The following is a 14,389-nucleotide window of genomic DNA, read 5'->3' as shown; positions in this document are numbered from 1 at the left end:
ATACCCTTCAGCACATAGAACTTTAAGCAGTGTATTCATGCATGGTGTGGACTTTTTTTTTTAATTAAATAGCTTAAAAGAAACTGAGTTTAGAAAGACGACAGGTCCTAGTTATAACAAAGAATTGAATGTAAGTTTTTTCTTCTTTGGAATGAAGTTTATTGAAAACTTCTTGCCTTTGCCTTTGTAATATAGCACTCAGCAACCTTAATGGTTTGATCCTATTGGAAATTCAGAGTTCTTATGCCTATTTATTAATTCTTAAAAGTCACTAGCCTAATTATGACTTTGTTTTTCTATCTATACGTCTATCTTTTAATATGAATAACCATATTGAGAAGCTGTTTTACCACAAATTCCTTTTCTAGAAAAAGTGGGGAGGAGTAGTGAGGATAGTAGAGGTATTGTAAAGTCGTACATGTGAGTAATGGTGATAGCTTACTCTTCCATGGTTTCATATATTTCCTCTGAGTTCAACTGTTCCCTTTGCTTTTGTAAATGTAAACAGAAAATTGATAAATACAGAAAATGAGCTAGAAAAAGAAAGATCATCTACAATTCCACCGCCTAGAAACAGCTATTTTATAATTTTTGAGTGTTTGTTTATATTCTTTATTCTTCCCAAATTGTTACATAGTGAGGTCATAATATGTATATATATGTTTATGGTTTTCTTCATTCACTTACTATTATATGTTCATTCTCCCTTGTTTTCCCAGTTTTATTGAGATATAATGGACATAAAACATCATCAGGGTGTACAACATAATGATTACATATATATATATTTTGCAAAATGATTACCATGATATGTTTGTCTTAAATCCATCACCTTGCATAGTTACAAATTTTTTTGTTTCTTGTGATGAGAACTTTTAAGACCTACTCTCTTAGCAACTTTCAAATATGCAATATAATATTATTAACTATAGTCACTGTGCTGTAGATTACATCCCCAGGATTTATCTTATAATTAAAAGTTTGTACATTGTGACTGCCTTCACTCAGTCTATCACTGTATTTATGAGTTTGCTTTTTTCAGAATCTACATGTAAAGTAAGATCGTAAAATATTTATCTTTCTCTGCCTGACTTAGCATAATTCTTCAAGGTTGGTCCATATTGTGGCAAGTCCAAGACTTGGTTTTCTTTTATGGATGAATAATTTTCATCCATCCATTGATGGACATTTACATTGTCTGCACGTTTTGGCTGTTATAAATAATACTGCAGTGAGTGTGAGGATACAAATACCTATTTTTTCCTTCTTGTTTTATCTGTTAGAATTTTATATCCCTAGCAGTGTCCTAACTCATCACAATAATAATGCCTTGTATTTAAATACAATTTTATACTTTTCAAAACAGTAGCTGTATTGAAGTAGCTTAGTCCAGTATTATTACAGTCTTAAACACTTAAGCAGCCAAAGGTAAAGTATTGGATAGACAAAAAAAATGTGTTTGGATTTTTCATAACATGTTATGAAAAACCCGAATGAGGACTTCCCTGGTGGTCTAGTGGTTAAGAGTCTACCTTGCAATGCAAGGGACGGGGGTTCCATCGCTGGTTAGATCCCACATGCTGTGAGGCAGCTAAGCCTGTGCACTGCAACTGGAAGGCCCATGAGCCACGACTGAAGAAGCCTGGACACTCTAGAGCCTGTGCTGCAAAACAAGAGAAGCCCGCACACTGCAACTAGAGATAAGCCCACATGCTGCCATGTAGACCCTGTGCACTGCACCAGAGATCCAGTGCAGCCAAAAAAAAAAAAAAAAACCCAAACAAACATTTTGACCAACTCAATAGCTTGCTCTGAATTGCAAAGCCTAGTCAGTGGCAGATATGGATCTAGAGTTCTGGTTTTCAAAGTGCTCTTTCCACTCTTACTTTGTAAGCTTCTGTCATTTCTCTGCTTTCTTGAAAGAAAATTATTATCAGAATTTAGGAGCAATCATTTCAACTTTAGTATTTTTCATGGTTAGCTGTGATTTGCCTCCTTGTGAAGGTGCATTACCATTTTTCTCCCTTCTTGAAAGTCCAGCTTTCCTGCTTTGTTTCCTAAATGTTCCATAATCCATGTATGTAGTGGCATTACAAGTCCATGTGAATCTGCTTCTGCTTTAGGGCACCTGGGCCCTCAGATGTCTGTTCTTCTCATTCCGCTCTCTGCAGTTGAGGTATCTTCCTTTCCCAAAGTAGAATACGAAACAGCTTGCTTTTTGCTGAGGGAATCAGAATGTTTATATTGCTCTCATCCTATTTTGGATCTGTGTTATCCACATTTTCTCACTGAAAAGAACAGGATGAACAGCATCCAACCCACAGTCACTAATACCACAGAAACAAAGTGGGTGGTTCTGCCACATTTGTGAGACTATTTTCCCAGTATCCCTTGGGATCCTTTGGAGTAGAGGGAAGAAATATATTGATACATTCTCCACTTACTGGGTATCTACCACGTGCCTGGTACTCTTCCAGTTCATCTATGTTAGAAAACTAAGGATAAGAGAATTTCTCTGTTTTCCATTATAAGACAAATATAATAGGGTTATATTATCAGGCTACTTTATTTTGTCTTGTAGAAACTAAAGGAGACACATCTTTTTGTAATCCTTAGAGAGTAGATAGCTGTAACATTCTCTTGATTGCATTTTGTTATTCCACTTAAAGATTCTTTCAAATTAGTTAACCAGTTGTTTAATTATCTACAAAGAATATAACCCTTTATAAAATACTTAGAAAATATAAATTAATGTGGTTGCAATTTAAAAATGATAGCATTTTTATCTAGTTAAACTCATTTTTAAATAGTAACTATGAAAGTATTATTCTTGAGGAGTTATGTGTGGGTGGGGATTTTTCTGTCAGGTTAGAGAACAATGAACAAATCTCTTATGACTCAAAGGCAAGGATTTTAATTTTGTGGTACAACTCGGATGCTTTGAAAACGGAAGATTTGGATTGTGGAGGTCCAAAGGCTGGTGAAAGCTTCATTTCTGAGTTACAGAGATAGGTAAAACATAGGAACTGAGAGAGATGATTTGTTCTAATGAAAGGGAAAACTAGGGAACAGGGTTCATATTCAAGTGAAAGGTATTATAGGAGAAATTTTTTTTTTTCTACCAGAAATAGCCCTCGTGGTGAGATATCATCTGTAGATCTCTTGGCTCACCTGGATAATTTGCTGTATGTTAATGAGATCCTCCTGGAGAATGAAATAGCAACCCATTCCGGTATTCTTATCTGGAGAAACCATGGACAGAGGACCCTGAGGGGCTGCAGCCCATAGGGTTGCAGAGTCGGACATGCCTGAGCAACTTAGCTCGAATGTGTGAGATCCTCTATGGGAGGAGGACTCTACAGTTATTAGCTAGATCATGGCAATAGTTTTTTAAGGCGGAAATGTCCATGTACCAGTCCTCCACATACTAGGAACCAAAGCATCACTATGTATTTTTAGTAGACACTAGCATTTAGATTCTTCCCACTAAATTTGTATTTGTTTAAGGGTGGAGGGAAGAAGTTGGTACACCCCTCACAGAGGAAGACTTTGGATAGCAGCCACAGCAAAAAGACCCTCTCCTCAAGAAGTCTCAGAACTCCAGACTACTTATCTCCTCCTCCGTGGGAAAGGTAACAGGCACATACTCTTCTAATTTCAGTCTTACTTTGTGGAGAGAAGTCATTGACGTTCATCCTCTTTCACTTCCTTCTTCCTGTGGTTTTTTGGGGGGTTTTTTTGGCTGAAAGGGACTTTAAACTTTGTGTGTGTGTGTGTGGCAAATCATGGACAGCTATTCAAAGCATTAAGTCCCCAAACAAGACAAAGAAAAATCTCAGTTCCTAGTGCCAGGAATCAACCAACTAGTCTTAATTTTTGACATTTTTTGTTATTATGAGAGTAAAATAACTACTATAAATTCTGGGATCTTTAGATTGGGAAGAACAATCACAAATAAGACCTTTTTTCATTGGGAGTGACTCAAATAGACATCTGCAATCAGATTTGGACAGATCAAAGTTAGTTGACTTCAGCAGTGAGTTTTGAGAATCACTGCAAACACTCTCAATTTATATCCTAAAAAATAGGATTTAAATTTCTGACCATTGGTTGTCTTGGTTTCCTTCCCTGATTCAATGCATATAGTAATTTTGAAGGTAAAATGAGAGAATAATTACAGAACCACCTTTAAAAGTTAAATCAAGCTTTAGGAATCAGAAGTGTATGTTTCCTTAAAAAGAACTTTTTGTTTTGACTGGTATGATTGGGTTCTTTAAAATTTGTATTCTGACATTCTTATGTTTTTTACTACTTTTTTATAGTTGCTCTCTTGAAACCTCCAATTTCTGGAACCCAGCACTACCAAACTCTAGTCTGATCCAGTTGAGTATAGTGGAATTGATGTGTTTGAAGTGAAGTTGTGGGGTCCCTGAACTTTCGTGGTTTGAGGTTTATTTTCCTATAGCTTAGGATGTGGATAGTGGACTAAGCCAGTTAACCAACTTTTTTGTTAAAATTCAAACAGTTATGATAGGTAACAAGCTTGATAGTTTTCCTTATGTCTACAAACAGATGAGAAAATGATTTATTCAGAATTGAAAACAGATTTGTGAGTTCCAGGGTCACAAAGAAGGAAATTTATATAATCCTTCTGTTACTCTTAATTTAGATGTGGAATTTCCCAATGACTATCCATCAGGCTGTCTTCTGGGCTGTGTGGACCTAATTGACTGCTTGTCCCAGAAGCAGTTTAAGGATCAGGTGAGTAAAGAATATTTCTTTTGGACAGATGCTTGATTTGCCAGGGTAGCTGTCCTGTAGATTCTTCAGCTCAGAGTATCCTGTATATGGTGAGCTAGAAACTGAATTTAGACAGGTGAGGAGAATCTCCTAAGGAGAAAATACTGGAGAGAGAAAAGACCACAGCAGAAGGAAACAAACAAACAAAAACATAGTGATGATGCTTTGCTTCCTACTATGTGGAGGACTGGTACATTTCTGCCTAAAAAGCTACTGCCACAATCTAATAAGTGTAGAGTCCTTTTCCTTAATAAAGCTTTCCTGTTCTTGGGGAAGAAACTGTTCATTATTACTTGAATTATTTCAGTTAGATGGTGGGAATGGTCGATTTTGTTATATACTCTGAAGCATTTGGTCCAGCCTAGAGAATTCATGAAAGGCATGTATGTTTGAACTCTGATTGCCTGGACCATGCCATCTTTGGGTATGTGTTTGTTTTTATATATGCATCTTGTATGTATTTTGATTGCTAAAGATTTCCAGGTGGCTCAGTGGTAAAGAATGTGCCTGCCAATGCAGGAAATGCATGTTCAGTCCCTGGGTTGGCAAGATCCCCTGGAGAAGGAAATGGCAACCCATTCTAGTATTTTGCCTGAGAAATCCTCTGACAGAGGAGCCTGGGGTTGCCAAGTCGGACACGACTGAGCAGAAAGCGCAGAGTACAGTTTTGAACAGCAGAGGGAGCTGAAGGACTTTAGCTTAATTGGAAAACTTTAGAAATTTAGAGCCTTATGTTAAGACTCAGACTAGCAGGAATCCAAAATAGGAAAGTCCCATCCTTAAAGAGTCTTACCTAAAAGTATGGTTTTCCTGTTTTTTGAAACAGTTACGTTATGCAGTAGGGGTTCCACCACTGTACCTAAGAATATATTCTTCACCTTAATTTTTTCAGTTAATTATTTGTTTTTCAGAAACTCTTAATTGCCTTTCATTATTAATTAAGTGTCTGCTTAGAAAAAAGAAGAAAAACCAATGACTTTCCTGGTGGTCCAGTGGCTGAGACTCCAAATTCCCAATGTGGAAAGCACGTGTTTGATCCCTGGTCAGGGAACTATACCCCACGTGCCACAGCTAAGACCCAGGGCAGCCAAGTAAATTAAAAAAACAAAAAACGGTTCCCATCTGTCTCATTTTTTCTATTCCTTCCTCACAGGCTTTAGCCAAGAGTTATTATCCCTCTAGTTTTCTGTATTTCAGTTTCTTGTGGATTGCCTCCTCAGCCCTTTTCTGATTACTTTGTGTTTGTGAGTATAATGCTTTCATTCGGTATGAATTTTGACACCGGCCCTTTTGTTTCGCCCTTAGTACCTGATCTAGACCTAGGCAAAACTGCAGATGCATGAAGGAGGTTTGTTTTCCACACCCTTGTGCCTATCTTGGTTCTATCTATGGACTTTTTGCCCATTTTTTCAGTGTCTTCTTTCTTCTCCTCTCCTCCCTTTTTCCTTTTTTTCATTCTAAAAATAATAATTGTAAAAATTCTTTATGTTGATGTAGACTTTACAGTTTTAGAGATTGATGAAGAGCTTCATATCACTTGATATATCATATTTCCTTTGTAGGATTGCTGCATTCTCAAAGAGAACACAGGAGCATCTGGCCCTGTGTGTGGTAGGTTTTGGCCAGGGCCCTTCCTGTATTATCTCATTTGTTGATCAGGCAGACCACCACTTGATTCAAGGTCAAATGAATTCAGTTTCTAGGCAGTTAACCAATCTTCTTTCTGCCACAAATTTGTGTTGAGAAGGGTAGGAGGCTGTAATCCTAGTCTGTAGAGTACCACAAGGTTTATAGAAATTAGAAACTCAGTTAACAGAATAAATCTTGTTGGTTTCTCAAGAATTTCTCTACTTTGGTCAGCATGGTACCCCTCCTTGAGCTTATTTTCTATCTTTTATCCTGAGGATGATGAGGGCAGCACCCAGAAGTACATGCTCCATGTGTTCCCAGCTGGAGGTCCTGGCAACTCTTTATGAATTTTCCTGATGTGTATGACATTAGAGTATCCCCAAATGCCAAAAGCCACGAGACTTCCATCAAACAGGAGCCCCATACCTGTTTTCCCTATGGTCAGCTTTGCTGTGGCTTTTCCCCATTGGTTTTTTTTTTTTTTCCTTCTGTTTCTGAGCTCCAAAATCACTGCAGATGGTGATTGCAGCCATGAAATTAAAAGACGCTTACTCCTTGGAAGGAAAGTTATGACCAACCTAGATAGCATATTCAAAAGCAGAGACATTACTTTGCCAACAAAGGTTCGTCTAGTCCAGGCTATGGTTTTTCCTGTGGTCATGTATGGATGTGAGAGTTGGACTGTGAAGAAGGCTGAGCGCCGAAGAATTGATGCTTTTGAACTGTGGTGTTGGAGAAGACTCTTGAGAGTCCCTTGGACTGCAAGGAGATCCAACCAGTCCATTCTGAAGGAGATCAGCCCTGGGATTTCTTTGGAAGGAATGATGCTAAAGCTGAAACTCCAGTACTTTGTCCACCTCATGGGAAGAGTTGACTCATTGGAAAAGACTCTGATGCTGGGAGGGATTGGGGGCAGGAAGAGAAGGGGACGACAAAGAATGAGATGGCTGGATGGCATCACTGACTTGATGGACGTGAGTCCAAGTGAACTCCGGGAGATGGTGATGGACAGGGAGGCCTGGCGTGCTGCGATTCATGGGGTCGCAAAGAGTCGGACACGACTGAGCGACTGATCTGATCTGATCTCTTTCTGAGAGTAGCACATGAAAGTAGCCAGAATTGATAATAGCTCTTTTAGGGGATTATTTATTGGATAAGGCCCTTACCACTTTGAAATGTTGTAGCTTTGGTATTTGGCTGTCTTTTGGAAAATGTCCCAAGCACCTTTGGTTATCCACCTGTCTCTGTTTGAGTTAGGGTTCTGTGATGTAAGAATTGTGATTGCCTAGTCTGTTTTACTAATGTTATTCTCATTTTTTTCAAGAATGAGTTGAGAGTTTAGGAATAATAGCTCTAGATTAGCATTTCCCAAACCATTCTATGGCATAGGTGTTCCCTGGGGAAAAAGTGGGGAAGGAGTAAGGGGTTTCTGTGGATGCATAGAAAATTTATGTGGATTTGGAAAAATTTTTTGAATTTAATAAATTTGTTTGTTTAGTGCAGAATTTCTCAGAGCCCTTAATGTGCTAGTGTCCATTATGAGTCTCTGAAGTAATTCTCTGATTTATTTGATCAATATAGTATACAGTGTTCTCATAGCTTTTTGACCACAACCCCACCCCCTGCCACCCCCCCCCGTATTTACATACCAGTATCTTGTGGTATATATAGTTAGCAAGTGCTGGTCTAAATACATTTGAGTTTTTTTTGGTCCTCATAGATCAGCTCACTGAGGGACAATAATCCAGGAAACAGTTTCTTGACCTTGTCTTCTTTCTGCATCTTCATGCTTATTCCTCATCACCAAGCTGAATTGCATTTTCTTTGAAAACCTGTGTAGACATTGTAATTTTTATTTCAACCGAAACTAATCTCTTTTGTGATTTGGGACCATATTTTACTTCTCCATCTTGTTCCTAAATTTTTCCGTCCCCAAAGGAAGTCAGTAATTTACTTCCTGAGCTTTCATTCTTGGCCTTTCTTTGATAAGTAAAAGTACACTATTTTGGGCATAGTATGATTATTTAGTTCCTTAAAAGAAATGACAGAAAAGGTTTTATTGGTGGTTGTTTAAAATCAAGTGCACTACACTATAAAAATATGTGCATATGTCGGAGAGTGTTTTGCTTATGTTCTCCTCTAGGAGTTTTATAGTTTCTGGTCTTACATTTAGATCTTTAATCCATTTTGAGTTTATTTTTGTGTATGGTGTTAGAAAGTGTTCTAGTTTCATTCTTTTCCTGGCTTCCCTGGTGGCTCAGAGGTTAAAACGTCTGCCTCCAATGCGGGAGACCCAGGTTGGATCCCTGGGTTCAACCCCTGGGTTGGGAAGATCCCCTGGAGAAGGAAATGGCAACCCACTCCAGTATTCTTGCCTGGAGAATCCCATGGACGGAGGAGCTTGGTAGGCTACAGTCCACGGGGTCGCAAAGAGTCAGACTCAACTGAGTGACTTCACTTTCACTTTCACTTCATTCTTTTACAAGTGGTTGACCAGTTTTCCCAGCACCACTTGTTAAAGAGATTGTCTTTTCTCCATTGTATATTCTTGCCTCCTTTGTCAAAGATAAGGTGTCCATGGGTGCGTGGATTTATCTCTGGGCTTTCTACTTTGTTCCATTGATCTGTATTTCTGTCTTTGTGCCAGTACCATACTGTCTTGATGACTGTGGCTTTGTAGTAGAGCCTGAAGTCAGACAGGTTGATTCCTCCAGTTCCATTCTTCTTTCTCAAGATTGCTTTGGCCATTCAAAGTTTTTTGTATTTCCATACAAATTGTGAAATTATTTGTTCTAGCTCTGTGAAAAATACCGTTGGTAGCTTGATAGGGATTGCATTGAATCTATAGATTGCTTTGGGTAGTATACTCATTTTCACTATATTGATTTCTTCCAATCCATGAACATGGTATATTTCTCCATCTGTTAGTGTCCTCTTTGATTTCTTTCACCACTGTTTTATAGTTTTCTATATATAGGTCTTTAGTTTCTTTAGGAAGGTATATTCCTAAGTATTTTATTCTTTTCGTTGCAGTGGTGAATGGAATTATTTCCTTAATTTCTGTTTCTATTTTCTCATTATTAGTGTATAGGAATGCAAGGGATTTCTGTGTGTTGATTTTATATCCTGCAACTTTATTATATTCATTGATTAGCTCTAGTAATTTTCTGGTGGAGTCTTTAAGGTTTTCACAACAGGATCCTCTATGACCCACCTCCCAGAATATTGGAAATAAAAGCAAAAATAAACAAATGGGACCTAATTAAAATTAAAAGCTTCTGCACAACAAAGGAAACTATAAGCAAGGTGAAAAGACAGCCTTCAGAATGGGAGAAAATAATAGCAAATGAAGCAACTGACGAACAACTAATCTCAAAAATATATAAGCAACTCCTGCAGCTCAATTCCAGAAAAATAAACAACCCATTCAAAAAATGGGCCAAAGAACTAAATAGACATTTCTTCAAAAAGACATACAGATGGCTAACAAACACATGAAAAGATGCTCAACATCACTCATTATCAGAGAAATGCAAATCAAAACCACAATGAGGTACCACTTCATGCCAGTCAGAATGGCTGCGATCCAAAAGTCTACAAGCAATAAATGCTGGAGAGGGTGTGGAGAAAAGGGAACCCTCTTACACTGTTGGTGGGAATGCAAACTAGTACAGCCACTATGGAGAACAGTGTGGAGATTCCTTAAAAAACTGGAAATAGAACTGCCTTATGATCCAGCAATCCCACTGCTGGGCATACATACTGAGGAAACCAGAATTGAAAGAGACACGTGTACCCCAATGTTCATCGCAGCACTGTTTATAATAGCCAGGACATGGAAGCAGCCTAGATGTCCCTCAGCTGATGAATGGATAAGAAAGCAGTGGTACATATACACAATGGAGTATTACTCAGCCATTAAAAAGAATACATTTGAATCAGTTCTAATGAGGTGGATGAAACTGGATCCTATTATACAGAGTGAAGTAAGCCAGAAAGAAAAACAGCAATACAGTATACTAACACATATATATGGAATTTAGAAAGATGGTAACGATAACCCTGTATGCGAGACAGCAAAAGAGACACAGATATATAGAACAGTCTTTTGGACTCTGGGAGAGGGAGAGGGTGGGATGATTTGGGAGAATGGCATTGAAACATGTACAATATCTTGTAAGAAACGAATCGCCAGTCCAGGTTCAATTCAGGATACAGGATGCTTGGGGCTGGTGCACTGGGACAACCCAGAGGGATGGTACGGGGTGGGAGGGGGGTTGGGGGTTCAGGATGGGTAACACGTGTACACCTGTGGCAGATTCATGTTGATGTATGGCAAAACTAATACAATATTGTAATTAGCCTCCAAATAAAATAAATAATTTAATTTAAAAATTTTAAATTAAATTTAATATTACATTAATATTAAATAAATTATTTAAGTATAAATCAACATTAAATTAATCATTTAATTTAAATATTAAATTAACATTAATATTATTTAAATAATTTAATTTAAATATTTAAAAAATATATATGTGTGTGCTTAAAATGCTTTCCCCTGAGCTAAGAACTCGTCTTCCTTTTATCTTCTAAAAGTAGTATGGCTGGCATGGCTGATTTGTGCCAGGAAAAAATCCTGCTAGACTGTCGGTTGTCCTGAGTAATGGCCACGGATCAACCTAAACAAGTTAGGAGCAATGCAGAAAAGGCTGTAGCCTCAACTCAGGAAAGAAAGGTAGGTGAGAGCAGTCTAGTGAAGACTTCTTCTGTATTCCCCTGGAAACAGCCCGTGCCTTGCCAGGGTTTTATCTGCCAGCAGCAGATGTAAGCTCTCAAAAACAGCAGGGAGGATGTTGACTGCAGCAGTGCGTCAAGGCTGTGGTTTGTAACCTCAATAGTAAGGCAGTTAAAACCTTTTTTTTTCTTTTTTAACAAAGACATTTTGATTGCCAAATCCATAACCATTAGCAGCTGTGGTTTGAACAGTTCTCTAGACCTAACAAGTTTTCAAACAGAAAGTTGAGTTGGAGGCTTTTGTTTCTCTGTGTCTGTGTTGTGTTTGTGATATTTATATCTCTGCCTTCAATAGAAAATCTGATTTGTCTGAAATCTCCGAGGTCATTGATTATTCTACTTCTGTACTGAATCCATTCCTCTCCTGCTAGCTTACTGATTTTTCAGTCCATTTGATCTTAAGGCTTTTGTAAGAGCCAAGATCCTGTATTTAAAGAGTTAATGCTGGACCAGTTCTGCTGGGTTCCTATAAATTGACATCAGCAATGTAAGTACTGTTTTCCAGTGGGGAAGAGAGTCTTACTTGTTCCATTTTCTGTAAGAGTATGCATATGATACAGATCTTCAGGAAGATTGCATCTATCACTTCATGTGTGGAAACCATCAGCTTCTATCACCAAAGGATTGTCTGTAAGACTTGAGAGGTGAGAAATTAAATAGTAGTCAATATTCAAACCAGGCATTGGCATTGAAAAATGCAGAATCCTCAAATTCCCTTTTAAATTATGTAAAAGTGTTTTCTCTGTTTTACTAAGAAAACCTGCCAGTTCATAGGCCTAGAATGTATGGTTTCTAAGGCATCTTGAGGGCTGCCTCTGAGCCCCAACAAAAAGGGGAACTGTGTCTGCAACGACTAGCCCAGTCAGCCCTAGGCAATTTTTTAAGATCTCAACTCACTTGAGGGAGACAGGGAATGTATTTTCAGAGTTCTCATGAAGACTAGAACATTTCCTTGAGTTTCTAGGTCAGAACAGACTGTCTTTTGAGTTGTTTGCAACCTGGGTATCAAGTGCCCACTTGATGAGGTGAGGACAACCATATACATTTTAAAATATTCCAGGAAGCATTATGCTTCCTGTTGTACTTATCCTGAAGAGAAGAAGGGAATATGAACACTTTTCTGTGCATTTATATGAATTCTTTAATGTGTATCTTTTCATTTGAAAATGAACATATAATTCTTAAGATTTTCTTTATTATTTATACATTAATCAATGCTTGACTGCCTTTGTTTTCGGCATTAAGAGAAACAAAAAGGTGAATCAGCCATGGGTTCTGTTCTCAGAATGTTTGAAAGACCACCAGGTAGATAAGATATATCTACAACCAGATTTGTAAACAACCAAATAACAAAATAGAAAACAAAGATAACTGTCTTAAGAGAAATAAAGACTGCTTCTGAGGAATTTAAAGGAGAACGAGGTTGCTTCCAGCTGGGAGGAGGACTTCATTAGGAATGTGGCTTCTTTTTAGTTTTCCCCATGGGGACTCGGTATTTCTTCAGGATAAACTCTGAGAGGTAGAACTTAGAGTCTGAGGTACATACATTTAAAAGTTGTTACAAACTGCTAAGTTACCATTCTTTTTTCTTTTAAGTTACCACTCTTAAAGAAAAATCTAATTTAAAATTCTGCCAATGGTGTGAGTCTTTCCTATACCAATACCCTAACCAAAACTGATTATTAATAGTCAATTTAATGTCTGCTAATAAAGTGGGTGAAAAACGTACTTTGTTATTTTCATTCAATTTTCCTGACCATTTGGTGACATTTTTGGTAAAGAATCCATGTTCAATGCTGGAGACCTGAGTTTGATTCCTGGGTTGGGAAGATCCCCTGAAGAAGGACATGGCACCCCACTCTTTATTCTTGCCTGGTGAATCCCTGTGGACAGAGGAGCCTGGTGGGCTGCAGTCCGTGGGGCTGCAAAGAGTCAGACACGACTGAGCGGTTAAACACAAGCATACAGTCATCTTTTCAAATATTTACTGGCCATTTATATATTTATTTTTATTGAAGAATAGTTGATTTGTGATGTATTAATTTTGGCTGTATAGCAGAGTGACTCAGTTAACACATGTATTTATTCTTTTTAATATTATTTTTCAATATGGCTTATGCCAGAATCTTAAATATAGTTTGCTTTGCTATACATTAGGACGTTGTTTATCCATTCTATATGTAATAGTTTGTGTCTACTAACCCCAAACTTCCAGTCCATACCCCCTCCATCCTCCTTCCCCTTTGGCAACCACAAGTATGTCTGTGTGTCTGTTTTGTAGATAGGTTAATTTGTGGCATATTTTAAGTTCCACAAGTAATCCCTGGTAGCTCAGTCGGTAGAGAATCTACCTGCAGTGCAGGAGCCCCGGGTTTGATCCCTGGGTCAGGAAGATCCCCTGGAGAAGGAAATAACAAACCACCCCTGTATCCTTTCCTGGAGAATCCCATGGACAGAGGAGCCTTGTAGGGTTGCAGAGAATCAGGCATGACTGAGTGACTGACTTTGGTGTGGTGGTGGTGGTTTAGGCATTAAGTTGTGTCCGACTCTTACGACTCCATGGTCTATAGCTTGCCAGGCTCCTCTGTCCATGGGATTCTCCAGGCAAGAATACTGGAGTGGGTTGCCATTTCCTTCTCCAGAGTGACTCACTTTAGGTTCCACATATAAGTGATATCATACAGTATTTGTATTTCTCTTTCTGACTACTTAGTACAATAATCTCTTGTTGCATCCATGTTGCTGCAATTGGCATTATTTTACTCTTTATGGCTGAGTAGTATTCCATTGTATATGTATATACAATTATATATAATTTGTGTGTGTATATATATAGTACATCTTCTTTATTCACTCATCTGTCGATGGACACTTAGGTTGTTTCCACGTTTTGGCTATTGTGAACAGTGCTGCTATGAACATAGGGTGCATTTATCTTTTTGAATTATTGTTTTGTCTGGATGTATGCCCAGGAGTGGTATTGCTGGATCATCTGATAATTCTGTTTTTAGTTTTCAGGGGAACCTCTCTAGTGTTTTGAATAGTGGCGGCACCAGCTTAGTTCCCACCAACAATGTAGCAGGATTCTCTTTTCTCCACACTTTATCCAGCGTTTGTTATTTGCAGACTGTAGTCTACAGTAGTCAGAATGATGGCCATTCTG

The 14,389-nt window shown here is 38.1% G+C and overlaps 1 protein-coding gene across 2 annotated transcripts in view; it reads left to right on the top strand.

Annotated features, from left to right (window-relative positions):
* TRIP4 (thyroid hormone receptor interactor 4) overlaps nucleotides 1-14,389 on the top strand; it is a 54,273-nt gene that overhangs the window by 24,009 nt on the left and 15,875 nt on the right. For both annotated transcript variants that reach the window (XM_055537668.1, XM_055537669.1), the window contains 2 exons: nucleotides 3,508-3,632; nucleotides 4,670-4,761. In XM_055537668.1, coding sequence (XP_055393643.1) covers nucleotides 3,508-3,632; nucleotides 4,670-4,761 — 217 coding nt within the window. The remainder of the gene's footprint in view (nucleotides 1-3,507; nucleotides 3,633-4,669; nucleotides 4,762-14,389) is intronic.

The sequence above is a fragment of the Bubalus kerabau genome, chromosome 10 (genome assembly GCF_029407905.1).
Source record: "Bubalus kerabau isolate K-KA32 ecotype Philippines breed swamp buffalo chromosome 10, PCC_UOA_SB_1v2, whole genome shotgun sequence".
NCBI lineage: Eukaryota > Metazoa > Chordata > Mammalia > Artiodactyla > Bovidae > Bubalus > Bubalus kerabau.
The sequence above is the reverse complement of the archived record's forward strand: the minus strand, read 5'-3'. Positions and strand labels throughout refer to the sequence as shown.